At 40.4% G+C, this 18,238-nt stretch overlaps 1 protein-coding gene across 2 annotated transcripts in view; it reads right to left on the bottom strand.

The window, feature by feature from the left end:
* lgr6 (leucine-rich repeat containing G protein-coupled receptor 6) overlaps positions 1 to 18,238 on the bottom strand; it is a 368,527-nt gene that overhangs the window by 42,342 nt on the left and 307,947 nt on the right. For both annotated transcript variants that reach the window (XM_072277748.1, XM_072277747.1), the window contains exons 7-9: positions 7,781 to 7,849; positions 5,870 to 5,941; positions 1,683 to 1,754 (exon numbers count right to left, since the gene is read on the bottom strand). In XM_072277748.1, the coding sequence (XP_072133849.1) occupies positions 1,683 to 1,754; positions 5,870 to 5,941; positions 7,781 to 7,849 (213 nt within the window). The remainder of the gene's footprint in view (positions 1 to 1,682; positions 1,755 to 5,869; positions 5,942 to 7,780; positions 7,850 to 18,238) is intronic.

The following is an 18,238-nucleotide window of genomic DNA, read 5'->3' as shown; positions in this document are numbered from 1 at the left end:
GTGTCACTTTGAAATTGGTCATTTACCCCTAGACAATGATAGAGCTTGATTGATGCTGTTATCTTAATTCTGTGCACATGTGTGTTTATCATTGCTGAACTGTTGCATTTATTATCCTTTCGATTACTGTGTTGCTTGTTTCTTTAATAAAACTTTCTTAGTTCTAGTAATCCAGACTCCAACTGAGTGATCCATTTCTGCTGGTTTGGCAACCCAGTTACGGGGTACGTAACATAAAAAAAAAGTGAGGTGGTGTCCAAAGATTCAATGTCCATTTAGGAATCGGATGGCAGAGGGGAAGAAGCTGTTCCTGTATCGCTGAGTGTGTACTTTCAGGCTTCTGTACCTTCTACCTGATGGTAACAGTGAGGAAAGGGCATGCCCTGGGTGCTGGAGGTCCTTAATGATGGACGCTGCCTTTCTGAAACACCGCTCCCTGAAGATGTCCTGGGTACTTCATAGGCTAGTACCCAAGATGGAGCTGACTAGATTTACAGCCTTCTGCAGCTTCTTCGGTCCTGTGCAGTGGCCGCTCCATACCAGACAGTGATGCAGCCTGTTAGAATGTTCTCCACGGTACCTATATAGAGTGTATTTGTTGACATGCCAAATCTCTTCAAACTCCTAATAAAATATAGCCACTGTCTTGCCTTCTTTATAACTACATCGATATGTTGGGACCAGGTTAGAACCTCAGAGGCCTTGACACCTAGGAACTTGAAGCTGTTCACTCTCTCCACTTCTGATCCCTCTATGAGTATTAGTATGTGTCCTTCGTCTTACCCTTCCTGAAGTCCACAATCAGCTCTTTCGTCTTACTGACGTTGAGTGCCGGTTGTTGCTGTGACACCACTCCACTAGTTGGCATATCTCACTCCTGTATGCCCTCTTGCCACCACCTGAGATTCTACCAACAATGGTTGCATCCTTGTAATATTTGGTTATATCCTTACATCACAGCAAGGCATGAAAGCAGAATACTCCACAGGAATGTGCACAATACAAAGCCAAATATGAGTAACTTACTCTTCCCTGGTTATTATTCACATGCTGCAAGTTAAGTCTGACGAAAATGTTAAAAGCATTGCATTTTTTGAGATGTTGCATAAACCTTCAAAGAGTTATGTGAAGCAGTCATCTAGATTCCTACATAGCTGAAAGAACCCAGTCGATTGTGCTGCCTTAATATCTCTGTACAATATATAACAAATAAAACTTAGTTCTTTAATAGCATTGGTATCCATTACACCTCAATCAAATAGTGAGCATTGCTGACTTCTGGTTCCAATAGAAGCAGAAAGTGGAATAGTAACACCTATTTTTAAAGTTATTCTTACATTCTTTATGCTGATGCTTTTCTCAACTATCTATAAATCTACAGTCAGTCCTGCACAGCTTCCGTGCTGCAAATTTTTCTACAGACAATATCAGAGTCCACATGAAAATGGCAGGAAGAGGCACACGTTCAATTGTCAAGCCTTGGATTGACTTACTATTGCATAGCTCATCGGTTGAGACCAAAGAGAACTAGACTCAATCACCAAGCCTAATAGATTCCAGTGGAAACACCCAAAACTCGAATCCATTACAGTCTGATTGGGAGTCAAGCATGCAATTACATAAGCTACTGGGTCAGCATTCCAAACTTGGGAAGTTGAACACGCAGCTCAGCACATACTTACAAGGTGTGAAGCTTCGGCAGATACTGAAAGGCTGATTTCCCCACAAACTGGATCGGATTATCATAAAAATGACTAAAAAGGAAGTAAATTGTTTAGATTAGCTCTCATACTACATCAATCAGTGTCAAAGCTCACATCTGCTATGCTCATGTGAACATAGTGTAGAATCGGTTTCAATAACAAAACCTATGAGAGTCGCCTGCAGAATTAATTGAAACCAGCCAGACAATCTGACATGAAACCCATATGTCTTAGTTAGCAGTTTGAACAGATGACGGCAGACAGTTTTCTTTACCTACTACTAACATTTGTGTATAGGGGTAAGAGCTAATTTTAGATGGCATCAGCACACCCGTGATTAATAGGTATCTGTTAGCTCTTTCAAAGTGGTATGTTCAAAACAAATTAAGCTGATATTTATATAAAATATTTAAGTGACAATAAATAAATAATCTATATATATTATAATCAAATTGATTTTATTTACATTGAATAATTAACAACATAGTATTGTCTAGCTTACATCAAAATATAATTCTTAGGTGTAGAGGGCTACTTCTGCCAAGAAAAATAAATAAGGCATATTCCTTAGAGGTATTTAGTTATGTTCACACCCCCATTCTGCCAAATGCAAACATTAATTTGCTAATTGTTGATCCGTGAACTTAGCTCTGAGTATGGAGCAGTTTCAAATGCTCTTAAGTCTATAATAAACACATTCCCCAGCTAAGTTATTTTTTGGATCACAAAATGATATATATTATACACTGAGTGGCCATTTTATTAGGTACAGGAGATACCTAATAAAGCAGGCACTGAATGCATTTCTTTATGTTCAAGGTCTGCTGCTGTAGCCTTCACTTCAGAAGTGCTCATGCCACTTTTGTAACAGGTGGTTATTTGAGTTACCGTCACCTTCCTGCCAGCTTGAACCTGGCTGGCCATTCTCCTCTGACCTCTCTCATTAAAAAAAAAGGATTTTGTCCACAGAGCTGCGGCTTACTGGATGCTTTTTTTGTTTTTTTTGCACCATTCTATGTAAGTTCCAGAGACTGTTGGGCATGAACATCCCAGGAGATCAGCAGTTTCTGAGATACTCAAACCACTCGGTCTGGCACCAACAATCATTCCAGGTCCAAGTCTCTTAGATCACGTTTCTTCCCCATTCTGATGTTTGATCTGAACAACAACTGAACCTCTTGGCCATGCCAGTGTGCTTTTTGCAATGAATTGCTGCCACATGATTGACTGATTATATATTTGCATGAAAGAGCAGCTGTACGGTTATGCCTAATAAAGAGGCCACTGAGTGTATATTTTAAGTTTCACTCCAGATACTTGAACACATAAATCTAGGCTGACGTTCCAAGCTAGTGAAGAGGTTCTGTCTGAGACATAAAATAGAAGCCTCATCTGCTTTCTCATGTGGATGCTACAGACTGATGGCAGTACTTTGAAGAAAGTGAGATCTATCCCAGGTGCTCTCATCAGTACTTATCCTGCACTTAACAAAAGATGATTTCTCAAACAATATTATATTCTTCTGCCATCAGACACAAGTGCAGAACTGGACACTCAGCTCATTTCATCATAGCTGATTCATTTCCCTCTTAACCCCATTCTCCTGCATTGTTGCTGGTATGATGCTTTGTTTCTTTCTTTACAACAATAATTGTACTTCAGAAATATGACAGACAATCAGTCACTGAGATAGCTCCAAATTCTTTATGTTTGTTTGAACAATACACTCAAGTACAATGGCAGGGAGGAGAACTACCATCTGCCAAGACCCATTTCATAATTTTGTGAACCTCAGCTCTAAGTTAGCTTTCATGCTGGTCTAAATTTGAGCCCAAATTAACCACACCCACTCTGGAATAATAGGCTTCCTCCCAGACCCTGATATCAATTGAATGATCTTGGAGACAAATAAAAATAGTGGGTGTCAACTGAACTATAAGATTGGATTTTTCTTTACATATTTTTTTCAAACAACTTTCTTCTCTTTAGTTCCTTTTAAAAGTTACCAAGTATTTCTATAAGATTTGGTTACATCTGGTAACATACTCAAACACAACGGCTCAGACAGGGACCTGACAGCAACTGTTGGCAGGATTTTGCTTATAATCAGAGGGATCCAGTGTACATTCAGTGGTTCTCAAGTGAACCGGGAAGTGGACTCCCTAACCCCGATCTATTTCTGTTCCACAAAATGCTCAGCTTCTCAGCATGTAATGAGGAATGAGTCCAAACTTCACTATCTCACCTAGGTTACTTTTTCACTGGATATATTTTTATAACCAATGCAGACTTTTACAGATTTTGGATTTCATTGTGATTTGATGACTTTTGCATTATCTTGTAGTTTCATCAGTCAGAGCATCGAGTTTAGGAGTAAGGATCTTATGTAGTAGTTAGGTAAATCATGGGTCAGACAACACTTGGAGTATTGGGTAGAGTTTCAGACACCGTGTTACAGGAAGCACATTGTCAAACTAGAGAGATGTATTGGCCTTCATCAACTGTGGGATTGAGTTCAAGAGCCGAGAGGTAATGTTACAACTACTGTATATAGGCCTCTGTTCAGATCTCACTTGGAGTACTGTGCTCTGTTCTGGTCACCTCACTACAGGAAGGATGTGGAGACAATAGAAAGGGTGCAGAGGAGATTTACAAGGATGTGGCCTGGATTGGGGAGCATGTCTTATGAGAATAGGTTTAGTGAACTTGGACTTTTCTCCTTGGAGCGACGGAGGATGAGAGGTGACCTGATAGAGGTGTACAAGATGATGAGACGTATTGATCATGTGGATAGTCAGAGGCTTTTTCCCAGGGCTGAAATGGCTATTATGAGAGGGCACAGTTTTAAGGTCCTTGCAAGTAGGTACAGAGGAGATGTCAGGGGTAGGTTTTTTTACGCAGAAAGTGGTGAGTGCGTGGAATGAGCCGCTGGTGACAGTGTTGGAGATGGATACAATAGGGTCTTTTAAGAGACTCTTGGATAGGTACATGGAGCTTAGAAAAATAGAGGGCTATGGGTAACCCTAGATAATTTCAAAAGTAAGCACATGTTCGGCACAGCATTGTGGGCTGAAGGGCCTGTAGGTTTTCTATGTTTCTATGTAGAAAAGATCTGGACAAGCGAGTCTTAGATATTGGAGAGGTTGGACACGCTGGATCTTTACCCTTTGGAGCATAGGAGAATGAAGGGTGACTTGACATAAGTTTATAAAATCCTGCAGGCTATGGATAAGGTGGTTGGTTATAGATATTTTTTCCCTGAGGGCTGTGAATCCAATACTAGAGAGCATACATACAAGGCAAGCCGTGAGAGATCTAAAAGCGATCTGAGAGGTAATTTTTTCACAGATTGTAGTGAGTCCCTGGGATGAGCTGCCAGAGAAAGGGGATGACCGGGAACAATTGCAACAGTTAAGAGGCATTTGGATGGGTACGTGGAGGGTAATAGGCTGCACATGTGCAACTGAGACCAGCAGGGAGGACGCTACGGCCACCATGACCAGTTGGGCTGAAGAGCCAGTTTTTATGCTGTTGACTTTGTGACTGTGATAGAGAGCAATGCTTTCAAATTGTAATTTAAAATAAAGTCAATCTCCAAAGAAAATCTGCAAGTTTTCAGTTTCATTTCCTGGTGTCAGAGCTACCTGAGCATGTAGTGATAGCCAAAGCTATGCAATGTTCACATGTATAAATACTTCGATAACTTTCAAAGTTCACACATGCATGGCCTCTCAAGTAGGAGCAAGACCCGGCTAACCAAAGAAAATTCTGCTAACCGTCCTGTCCGTAGCTCTTTCTCACAGAAGTAGACTTTTACAGCACAAATAAAGCCCACTTCAAATTGCACTGATAACAGGTCAGTAGTGAGAACCCAGGTTGGATGCATCTCTGTACTGCATTTACTCATTCTCATAAAGAATGCTGAGAACATGAGTTGAGGAGGTCTCGAAAGTAAGTCCACATGTTGTGGAATCAGTTCAGAGTTGAGGAGACTGAAGTAATTCACTTTGGTTTGGGTGCCTGTTGGTTTAAGGGTTTCTGAACCTGGTGGTGTGGGACCCAAGGCTGAATTTCCAGATGAGCTTTTGCATTTAACACTGTTACAAAATGAAACACTGAGACAGAATAATTAACAGTGAATGGGAGATGATAATATTTAAACTTACATTGTCTGAAGTAGTGGATTTCCAACAAAAGCTTTCTCTGGGATTGCTTTGATATTATTATTGTGGAATCCGCTACAATACAAACAGAAATGCACACAGTTAGTTAAACCATTCATATGAACATGGAAATTATTTTACCTTACGGGAGATTTCATTTGTTCTTTTATCATTAGATCCAAGGTGCCAATGATAGCTCCCTTGCTTTTTAACCTTTTAATCAACATCAGCCAAACACATTATCAGATCATTACCCCTTTGTTATCTGTGAGACCATTTTGTGAACAAATTCGGCTGTCGCTGTTCCTATCTTCCAGCATCAGCTATACATCAAAGGCATTTAATTAGCCTCAAAGTGTGTAGGAATATTAGAAATATGCAAAAGACACAATTGAAATGCAAATCATTCTTTCTATTTTCCCTGCATTATATTTATACTTCTATAGAAGATTCAATTCATTCCCTTTGAAGAAAAGCATGCCTTGAAATTCTGTTGCAGAGTTATTGTTGATAGAACTTAAATGGCAATTTTTAAAGCATGTGTGCCATTGGGCAGTTACTACCCAACAATGCTTTCATAATCCTTCGGACACTGCATACACATGCATGACTTAGAGAATGTACTTTATGTATCCTCTGTCATTATTTACTGACTGGTTCTCTTTCAGAACTACAACTCTCCAACTCCTCTATCACTTGGTTTCTCTCTTCCTTGTGAGTTTCCCTAACCTTCTCTTGACTAGAGATCTATCTGTTGCTTTGTACTTATTCAAAGTCACACCATTTCTTTGCAATAGCACCCAGTGCCTCATATTTAGGGTCTCAGCAACTCACATGGGTGGCACAGTAGCATAGTGATTAGCACAATGCTTTACAGTACAAACCCGGGTTCATTTCCTGCAGCTGCCTGTAAGGAGTTTGTATGTTCTCCCCGTGACTGCATGGGTTTCTCCTGGGTGCTGCGGTTTCCTCCCACTGTCCAAAGGTGTACCGGTGGGTAGGTTAATTTGTCATTGTAAATTGGCCTGTGATTAGGTGAGGGTTAAATCGGGGGATTGTTGGGTGGCATGGCTGGAAGGCCAGGACAGGCCTATTCCACACTGTATCTCAGTAAAACAAATAAATAAAAATCAAAGCACAGGCATTGTGCCCAATATCCTGGCATTATGCAGCATGTAAATTGACAGCCTTTAGAACTAACTGCACCATTCCGAGTCAGATATTCTCTTTAATGGCAGTGGGGTGGGTATAGCAGCCAACACCACTTACCTTTGATGAGCAACTTTAGGCATCCCTGGCAAGGATTGCACAAGTTTACAAATTTTAAGTTGGATAATCTTTGCACACTTAGCATGTTGAAGGAATTGCTGTTCCAAATGATTCAAGGTCAGTGTGCTGTAACACTGGAATAGGTCTTCTGCTTAACAGGATTAAGGCTTGCATCAACGTTTGAGGCTTGTGACATTTGTAATCATGGATGCTCAATATTGTTTGAGGAAGTATGACACATTTTGCATTTCAGTGCACTTACTAAGTAAATTGGCACTGGGTGCCAACAGCCCTGCAGATTTCAATAGGCTGAATAGTCTCCTTCCCTAGCATTCTTTGACTCTATAATTCTAAAATTTAATTGTAAATGCAAAGCAAAAATGCTTACATTTCCCTGGACATAACCACCTCCTCCGTCAATTTTCCTTGCTGCCTTATATAGTGGGTGGATATCTTGTGTGGGATTTGAACTGACATGATTTTGATCCATTATTTTGGAAATATACAAGCTCACTTGTTTTCAGGAGTGTTACATAGATTCAGCACCTGTTACTACTATTATATTATTACTACTATTGATACTATTTAGGTATAATTCCAAAATCAAGATATTGCTTTCATAATAATTGATTAAAAAATACTCACAGTTCCTGAAGTTTGCTCAAGGTTCTGATGGCTACAGGGAATTCAGCCAAGTCATTATAATTCAGGTCTCTGGTTAAAAACAAAATGGGAATCCTTTACTGATGACATTGTATATTCTGTGTAGTTAATTAGAATTATTGGAGTCTCTGCAATAATCCATCCTGTAGTTAGCTTTGGGCAGACAAAATCATGGCACAAAATGAGAATGATTGCTTGCTGACCAAATAAGTTGTGTGCTTTTGTGAGCTGCACCTAGTCATTAAAATGCTACTGCTTGGCTTTAAAAAGCTGAATAAATAAGGATTGATCATTAAAACTAATAATTTTTTTTTGAACTGACATATAAGAAAGGCACACTTAAATACCCTTCAACCATTTAAGTGATATAATGGATTCCATGAATATTCAAACTGAACTTATACAGTATGACAGTGATAAAGCAGATAGGGCACATTGCATTTTAAACATCTTATTAATCATCATTATCTATAACTAATCAGCAGCTTTACAGCATATACACTTATGTAGATGATATATTTTTTAAAAATATGCTTCAATCAGTATCCACATTTTAAATATCAATCTGATTACATAGAAACAAATATCAGGTTAGCGCTACCTTCAAATTTACTATATTTTATACAACTTGTGGTATCTTTTAGCGATAGGTTACGGGGGAAATGAAATTTTGCATTTCTACATTTTCATATAATTCTTTTTATTTTAACAGAACATTGAAAATTTGGTAGCTGTGCTATTTAAGACGGTGGAAATTTATGGTATCTAATTGCATTTGTAACAATAAGAGATTTTAACCTGCTCGTTTAGAATTCCCAAAGTTATTGCTAAATGTAGCTGTGAAATAAAATCAGTTGTGACCCAAGTTATTTATGGATTGAACATCATTAAAATAAATCTAAAAGACAGGAATTTTAATTTAATCAGTGCTCTGAATCTTTGAACCTACTGTCTCCTGCTTATTGGTTATCTTCCCTCTTACCACATATTTATCCACTCTTTTCACAACACAGAAAGCAAGATAGCAGTGTGAAACAATGTATCAGAATGAAAATATCATCACCAGCAAATTATTAATAAATCCTGGAGCCACATAATTGCAAGCTGTCCAACTGCTGCTGCCAACACAATTCTATCCTAAAGGAAAACTCTGGTTTAGTAAAAGTGTGCAATTATAAGTTTTATAGAAACATAGAAACATAGAAAATAGGTGCAGGAGTAGGCCATTCAGCCCTTCGAGCCTGCACCGCCACTTATTATGATCATGGCTGATCATCCAACTCAGAACCCCGCCCCAGCCTTCCCTCCATACCCCCTGACCCCAGTAGCCACAAGGGCCATATCTAACTCCCTCTTAAATATAGCCAATGTACTGGCCTCAACTGCTTCCCGTGGCAGAGAATTCCACAGATTCACCACTCTCTGAGTGAAGAAGTTTTTCCCAATCTCGGTCCTAAAAGGCTTCCTCTTTATCCTCAAACTGTGACCCCTCGTTCTGGACTTCCCCAACATCGGGAACAATCTTCCTGCATCTAGCCTGTCCAATCCCTTTAGGATTTTATACGTTTCAATCAGATCCCCCCTCAATCTTCTAAATTCCAACGAGTACAAGCCTAGTTCATCCAGTCTTTCTTCATATGAAAGTCCTGCCATCCCAGGAATCAATCTGGTGAACCTTCTTTGTACTCCCTCTCTGGCAAGGATGTCTTTCCTCAGATTAGGGGACCAAAACTGCACACAATACTCCAGGTGTGGTCTCACCAAGGCCTTGTACAACTGCAGTAGTACATCCCTGCTCCTGTACTCAAATCCTCTCGCTATAAATGCCAGCATACCATTCGCCTTTTTCACCGCCTGCTGTACCTGCATGCCCACTTTCAATGACTGGTGTATAATGACACCCAGGTCTCGTTGCACCTCCCCTTTTCCTAATCGGCCACCATTCAGATAATAATCTGTTTTCCTATTTTTGCTACCAAAGTGGATAACTTCACATTTATCCACATTAAATTGCATCTGCCATGAATTTGCCCACTCACCCAACCTATCCAAGTCACCCTGCATCCTCTGAGCATCCTCCTCACAGCTAACACTGCCACCCAGCTTCGTGTCATCCGCAAACTTGGAGATGCTGCATTTAATTCCCTCATCCAAGTCATTAATATATATTGTAAACAACTGGGGTCCCAGCACTGAGCCTTGCGGTACCCCACTAGTCACCGCCTGCCATTCTGAAAAGGTCCCGTTTATTCCCACTCTTTGCTTCCTGTCTGCTAACCAATTCTCCATCCACATCAATACCTTACCCCCAATACCATGTGCTTTAAGTTTGCACACTAATCTCCTGTGTGGGACCTTGTCAAAAGCCTTTTGAAAATCCAAATATACCACATCCACTGGTTCTCCCCTATCCACTCTACTAGTTACATCCTCAAAAAATTCTATGAGATTCGTCAGACATGATTTTCCTTTCACAAATACATGCTGACTTTGCCCGATCATTTCACCGCTTTCCAAATGTGCTGTTATCACATCTTTGATAACTGACTCCAGCAGTTTCCCCACCACCGACGTTAGGCTAACCAGTCTATAATTCCCTGGTTTCTCTCTCCCTCCTTTTTTAAAAAGTGGGGTCACATTAGCCACCCTCCAATCCTCAGGAACTAGTCCAGAATCTAACGAGTTTTGAAAAATTATCACTAATGCACCCACTATTTCTTGGGCTACTTCCTTAAGCACTCTAGGATGCAGACCATCTGGCCCTAGGGATTTATCTGCCTTCAATCCCTTCAATTTACCTAACACCACTTCCCTACTAACAAGTATTTCGCTCAGTTCCTCCATCTCACTGGACCCTCTGTCCCCTACTATTTCTGGAAGATTATTTATGTCCTCCTTAGTGAAGACAGAACCAAAGTAATTATTCAATTGGTCTGCCATGTCCTTGCTCCCCATAATCAATTCACCTGTTTCTGTCTGTAGGGGACCTACATTTGTCTTTACCAGTCTTTTCCTTTTTACATACCTATAAAAGCTTTTACAGTCAGTTTTTATGTTCCCTGCCAGTTTTCTCTCATAATCTTTTTTCCCCTTCCTAATTAAGTCCTTTGTCCTCCTCTGCTGAACTCTGAATTTCTCCCAGTCCTCACGTGAGCCACTTTCTCTGACTAACTTGTATGCTGCTTCTTTGGAATTGATACTATCCCTAACTTCTCTTGTCAGCCACGGGTGTACTACCTTCCTTGATTTATTCTTTTGCCAAACTGGGATGAACAATTGTTGTAGTTCATCCATGCAACCTTTAAATGCTTGCCATTGCATATCCACCGTCAATCCTTTGTGTCATTTGCCAGTCTATCTTAGCTAATTCACGTCTCATACCTTCAAAGTTACCCCTCTTTAAGTTCAGAACCTTTGTTTCTGAATTAACTATGTCACTCTCCATCTTAATGAAGAATTCCACCATATTATGGTCACTCTTACCCAAAGGGCCTCTCACGACAAGATTGCTAATTAACCCTTCCTCATTGCTTAAAACACAGTCCAGAATAGCCTGCTCTCTAGTTGGTTCCTCGACATGTTGGTTCAAAAAACCATCCCGCATACATTTTATATATGATAGTGAACAATGCTATCTAAATAAAGAGCTTTGGGATTTGATTAAAGCCTGAAACTAGTGGAAGAACCCTTTAAACCCAATAACACTAAAGTTTTACCAATCTTAACAGCAGGACTTTATAAGAATATTGTAGTGTTGTTCTCAGGCAATGTAAGATGCTTGGGGAAAATTCAAAGGAAGTAACCAGAGCAGGGTATAGCTGATAATTGTTTGACTATTGGGTTAGGGGCAACATGATTTGGGGCAAGATGGATCAGTGGAAATGGTAAGGTGGCAAAGATTAGGATGAAAGGTATGGAGAAGACAAAGAAAATTCTGTGGCCAGGGTGGAGAGGAATTAATTGGGGCACAGAGAACAATTTTTGACTTTGTGATTTATGTTTGCTCTAGGCTTGTCTCCAACATGGAAGTATCTTCTGTCTCCCTGCCTTGTATAGGAGGGCATTCCCCTTCAATGCTTAAAGAAATCTTCATGTGTAGGCTCTTAACAGCTCTTCATATGCAGTGAGGGTTTATAATTACCTATCAGGAAATGTTCCAAAAGAATTACCAAAGGAAATGATAAGCATATTGAACAGGATATGTGATAAGGTATTTACTCAGTTAAATGAAGTTCTTTTAACAGTTGGAACTCCAGCACCTGGCTGGTGCTATCTCCTTAATTTTCTTACGAAAAAACAACTCCCCTCTTTAATGAATGTTCAATAGACAATAGTGAAATAGTATTTGGGCAACAGCAATCCTTATCAAACTGAAAAGCAGATGTATCGTTTAATGGTAGTTTGAAATGTAACTAAAATTAGAAAATATTAATAGACTGATGTTGGACATAATAGGGGATTTTAGTGTCCACAGAATAATTTTCCATTCCAACGACTGGAGTAATTTCTAGCAGATTGATCTAAAATTCCCACCACCAATTTTTTAAATGATTATTTAAAATTAACTATCTGGGTGACATAGCAGCATAGCAGTTAGGATAATGCTATTACAGCGTTTGTAACCTGGGTTCAGTTTCACTGCTGTTTGTGTGGATTTTGTACATTCTCCCTGTGACTGCATGGGTTTCCTCCACGTGCTCCGGTTTCATCCCATGCTCCAGCGATGTATGGGTAAGTTGGTTAATTTGTCACAAGGGGGTATTTGAGTGGTGGTAGCTTGTTAGGCCTGAAGGCTCTGTTACTATGCTGTATATCTAAATAAAATTTCTCAAAATTAATATAAGTGTATCAAGGAAAACTGGAAATCCTTCATCTATGATGCCTCAAGTTCTAAAATTACAACAAATGATTTGCAAAAATCAAAAGTCAGTCAAAGCTGACCAAGTTGAATTCATGGCTGCTATTGAATAGAGACACTACAGTGCCTTTCTATCATTGTGACGTATTTACTGGTGTGTGTGCGTGTGTGTGTGTGCACGCATGTGTGTGTGTGTGCGTGTGTGTGTGTGTGTGTGTGTGTGTGTGTGTGTGTGTGTGTTTGTGTGTGTGGCCTCCATGGTCGACCATGGGTACTGCGCCTCTGGTAGTCACTGGTTTCTCGAGTAGTGTCGACTGCGGCTGTTGAGGCTGATCCTGGAACGGCAGGCTCTGCCACGGTTGTTGCAAGCGTAGGGCATCGTGGAATTGTTGCCCGCTGTCCGCTGTACTCTCTGCTCCTCAAACTGACTCAGGATCACTCTTTCGCTTTGCTCTAGGTGTTGCTGAAGAGTACCTTGCCATTTGTTGCGGTCATCTGCTGTATCCTCCCAGCACCCTGTGTTGATTTTTAAGGCTTTCATGTCGTGCTTGCAGAGGTCCTTGGAGCGAAGCTGGGTTCTACCAACGTTCCTCTTGCCTGTTGCTGGTTCTCTGTAGAGGATGTCCTTTGGCAGTCTACCATCCTTCATATGACGGACGTGGTCCAGCCAGCGCAGTCTGCGTTGTCTTAAAAGTGTGAACATTGTGGGAAGTCCAGCGCGGGAGAGGACCTCAGAGTTTGGGACTTTGTCTCTCCAGTTGATGCCGAGGATGCAGTGAAGGCTACGCAGGTGAAAACTATTGAGTTTCCTCTCCTGCTTGGAGTAGATGGTCCAAGTCTTGCTACCATACAGGAGGGTGCTGATAACGCATGCATTGTACACAGCAGTCTTGGTCTTTGTAGCAAGTTTCGGATTCTCCCAGACCTGTGAGGAGAGTCAAGCAAGGATCGATGTTGCTTTGCCGATATGCCTATTGATTTCAGCATCAAGGGAGAGTGTCGCTAATGGTTGACCCCAAGTATGTGAACTCGTGAACCACTTCTAAATCATAATTGTCGATGGTAATGACTGGTGTCTCCACTACATTCTGGGTACGGACGTTTGTTTTCTTTAGGCTGATGGTAAGCCTGAAGTCCTTGCATGCCTTAGCGAAGTGGTCCATGAGAGTTTGTAGTTTCTATTTGGTGTGCAAAGTTATAGCAGCGTCCTCGGCAAACAGCATGTCATGTATTAAGATCTTTCATACCTTTGTTCTTGCTCTCAGGCGCGCAGGGTAGAACAGCCGCCCATCAGACCTGGTGTGCATGTAGATGCCTTCTGTCGACATCCCAAACGTGTGCTTCAATAGAGAGAGAAGAAGATGCCGCATAATGATAGGGCCAACACGCATTCTTGTTTGACTCCACTACGAATAGTGAAGGGCTCTGATGAGCTGCCATTGTACAGAATAGTAGCCCTCATGTCGTCATGGAATGACTTGATGATACTTTGGAGTTTCGGGGGACAGCCGACCTTGCTGAGAATCTGAAAGAGCCTATCCCTGCTGACAAGATTGAATGCCTTGGTCAAGTTGATGAAAGCAACATAGAGGGGTTTCTGTTGTTCCCTGCACTTCTCCTGGAGTTGACGGAGTGAGGAAATCATGTCAGAAGGTCAACTGTCGACATGCTTTTTTTACTGGTGTATTCATCTAATAAAATTAGGCCAGGTAGAATCTGATATTTACTTTCCAAAATAGTTCAAACCTGCCTTTTCATGTTTGAAATGGCAATCTATAAACCATTACGTGGTACAGTAATAATAGAATAAACATGACATAAAAATTTGTAAAAAAAAACCTAAAACTTATAGTAGAATCAGAATCAGAATCAGGTTTATTATCACCGGCATGTGACGTGAAATTTGTTAACTTAGCAGCAGCAGTTCAATTCAACACATAATATAGAAGGAAATAAAAAAATACATTTTATTCAGTATACTTTATATAGTATACAGCTATTGAATAAATTAAAAATTGTGCAAAAACAGAAATACTATATATCAAAAAGAAAGTGGGGTAGTGTCCAAGGGTTCAATGTGCATTTAGGAACTGGAAGGCAGAGGGGAAGAAGCTGTTCCTGAATCGCTGAGTGTGTGCCTTCAGGCTTCTGTACCTCCTACCTGATGGTAACAGTGAGAAAAGGGCATGCCCTGGGTACTGGATATCCTTAATAATGGATGCTGCCTTTCTGAGACACTACTCCCTGAAGGTGTCCTGGGTACTTTGTAGGCTAGTATCCAAGATGGAGCTGACTAAATATACAACCCTCTGCAACTTCTTTTGGTCCCTTCGGTCCAAAAGCTGAAAGCATTGAAAACAGAAAACACCAGAAGCACTCAGAAGGTCAGGCAGCAACTGTGGAACAGATTCAAGATTGTCTGTTGTCAATCCTCAGTACACAAGTGCAAAGGAGAACAAAATGATTGTTACTTCAGATCCAGTGCAACATAAATATACACAATAAGCATAAAGGACACAAAAAATACTATAAACATAAAAACAATCCTATAAAATGTAATGTACAAGTAACTGTTTGAGTGTGGCCGTGAATAGTGTACATAAGATAAGCTTATATAATTATATAATGTACATAGACAGATTGTATGTAAATAAAGTGACACTACATGCAGGATTATCTGTACATAAGGTGACTCTGACAGGAAATGATAAGTGACAAAGTTAGTCTTGGCAAGGCAAACTCTTCTAGGCAGCAGGAGGACATATGACTGTGTCGGTGCAGGTATGGAGTGTGGATTGTAGGCATTACGTTGCAGTGCATGGGGGGGGAGCAAAGGGTGCTGAGGGGCTGTGGAGAGGAGTCACTGATAAGGATGTAGTGGTGGTGGGGGGTGATGGGATGGATTAGTGAGTGACGGTATTGATCAGCCTGATGGTTTTGGGTCCTGATGAAGGCTCTTGTCTCGAAACATTGACTGCACTCTTTTCCATAGGTGCTGCCTGGCCTGCTGAGTTCCTCCAGCATTTTGTGTGTGTTGCTTGGATTTCCAGCATCTGCAGATTGCCTCCCCTTTGCGCTGGGAGAAAGTAGGTGATTTTGAGTCTGGTGGTCCTGATGTTGTTGCTGCTTAACTTCTTCCCTGATGGGAGTGGGAAAAACAGTTCATAAGCAGGCTGGATGGGATCCTTCATGATACTGCTGGCCTTTTCCTGCTGCCACCTTTCTGTATATACATCCTTGACGGTGGGTAGGCTGTGCTGGTGATGGTTTGGGCAGTTTTAACTACCTGTTGTCGAGCCCACTGGTCTGCCGTAGTGCAGTTTCCATCCCACATGGCGATGCAGCTTGTTACATGTTCTCAAATGGGCATCTGTAGAAGGTCGTGATGGTTAATGTGCACAGTCTAGCTCGCTTTAGCCTGCTCAGAAAGCAGAGGCATTAGTGAGCTTTCTAGTCTACGGATGATGTGTTCTGGAGCCATGAAAACTTGTAGGAGATTTACACTCCCAGGAGGTTGAAACTGCTTGCAGCTCCATTGCTTTACCACCAATGTACAGAGGGGCATGCACGGCGTGCATTTCCCTGAAATTGATAACTAACCCCTTTGTCTTGCTGACATTGAGGAAGAGGTTATTTGCCTTGCACCCGGCTTCAAGTTCTTCCACTTCCTTTCTGTAGGCCACCTCATTGCTGTTGGTGATGAGCCCCACCACTGTTGTGTCGTCAGCGAACTTGATAATGCGATTGCGTAGATTTTTGGCTATGCAGTCATGTGTGAGCCTTGGGACACCTGTGTTGAGGATAACGGGAAAAGAGGAGCCATTGTGCATCCTGACTGGGGTCTGTTGGTTAGAAAGTCCAAAACCCAGTACTTAGACCAAGGAGTGGGAGTTGGTGGTTCTGTTGGTAAGCATATTGGTGAGTGTCCATTGTGGCAGGGATGCAGTTTTCGATGAGTGCCATTACCAGCACATCATGATGATTGCCATTAGTGCCACCAGGTGGTAATCGTTTAGTTCTGAAGCTGCAGAGTACACGGATAATGGTGTCCGATTGGAAGCATGTGGGAACCTAGAGTAAGTGTTTTAGATTGAGGACCCTTCATCGGGACTAGAAAAGAGGGAAAATAAGTTAAACTTGTGGATGGCAAAACTGTATGTATTTTAAGCTAAAGAAAGTTATTTTCTACAATGGTTCCAAAGTGAGTGTGTTTACATCTTATATGCCTTATAACTTAGACACTGCCCTCTATAGACCTTCCATACTGCGAGGAAGTTTCCATGCTGGGTTTCTCCTTCCTGTGTTTTGATGGATTTTGCTGAAAAGTCTCTCCATCAGATGAAAATTGCTTGATTCTTAAGAGTCACATTATAGTGAAGGTTCAGAACCCCATTATTATCTTTGGTTACAAGATTTTCCTTGGATATTTGATAAAAAAAAATAACTTCCAGGCCAGGAAGATTTAGAAAAAAATTGACTGTTAACCTTCTGCCAAGTACGGCAAGATTTATCTGCAGACTGTTTTGATAAGCACTATATTGAGTAAAAATTTCAGTAAAAGCATTTATTTGTTGTGAGTAAATTTGCAGAGACTTATAAAAGTGAGCATAATGTAATCTCTACCTTGGTTCAATGCATTCATTGATTTTTTTTATTTCTCTGTCTTAAATTTTGTTCATTCACTTATTTGTCATAATCATAGAAACATCAAAGCTCTACTTTAAAAATAAGTGCTCAACCACTTTTTTTTATCTTTTAGAGTTGGTTGCAATATTTATCTTAGATAGACTCCTATACACAATAGACAATGGATGCTTTTAATAATGTTTTGCAGTGCTTGCCAAATTTACTATTAGTACTGCAAGCTTATCACAACAGAGGTGAGTCATATCTGAGAATTGTGCCAGTTCCTATGAATTCCTTTTAAGTGAGATTTATAGTTGACTATAGTTGTATGAAGAGTAAGATTTGTATATGAATGTACACAGTCTCTTCCAAAAATTGCATGATTTCATTAAAGCTATGGTGAACTTCAGGGTAATTTAACAAAAAGAAATGTAACTACATGAAAGATAAAATAACTCACAAATTGACATTAAGAGTAATTTATTTTACCAGGAGAAAGTAATTTAAGAAAGGACAGATGATCAAGCATTATCCCTGATGAAGATGGTAGAGTTTGTCATCAAAACATCAGTTATAATAGATAACAGTACCCGGCTGGAAGCCCTAGAAGAGTTTATTTGTAGCTTATACATTGTCCCAATAGTGATATCTATAACTGGTATCATTCCAAAGACACTACACAACAGCATTAAATAATTACACCTACACAACCATATTTATGTAAATCTCAGGAAGTCATGGTACTAAACACCATTGGAATAGTCTGAAAGTTCCTAGCAATTGAGAAATGAGTGTGCATAGTTATGCCTGTACCTCATTATCTACCAGCTTGAGCTGAGAAAAAAAATATAAACATTAAATATAAAAAAGGTGCAATAGAGCTGGAAGAATATAAAACAGAGTAGCAGGATACAACACAATTGATGGATGGATATGAAACATTTAAGTATTTGTGA

Source organism: Mobula birostris, chromosome 14 (genome assembly GCF_030028105.1).
Source record: "Mobula birostris isolate sMobBir1 chromosome 14, sMobBir1.hap1, whole genome shotgun sequence".
Lineage (NCBI taxonomy): Eukaryota > Metazoa > Chordata > Chondrichthyes > Myliobatiformes > Myliobatidae > Mobula > Mobula birostris.
Note: the sequence above shows the minus strand (reverse complement) of the source record. Positions and strands in the feature narration are given on the sequence as shown.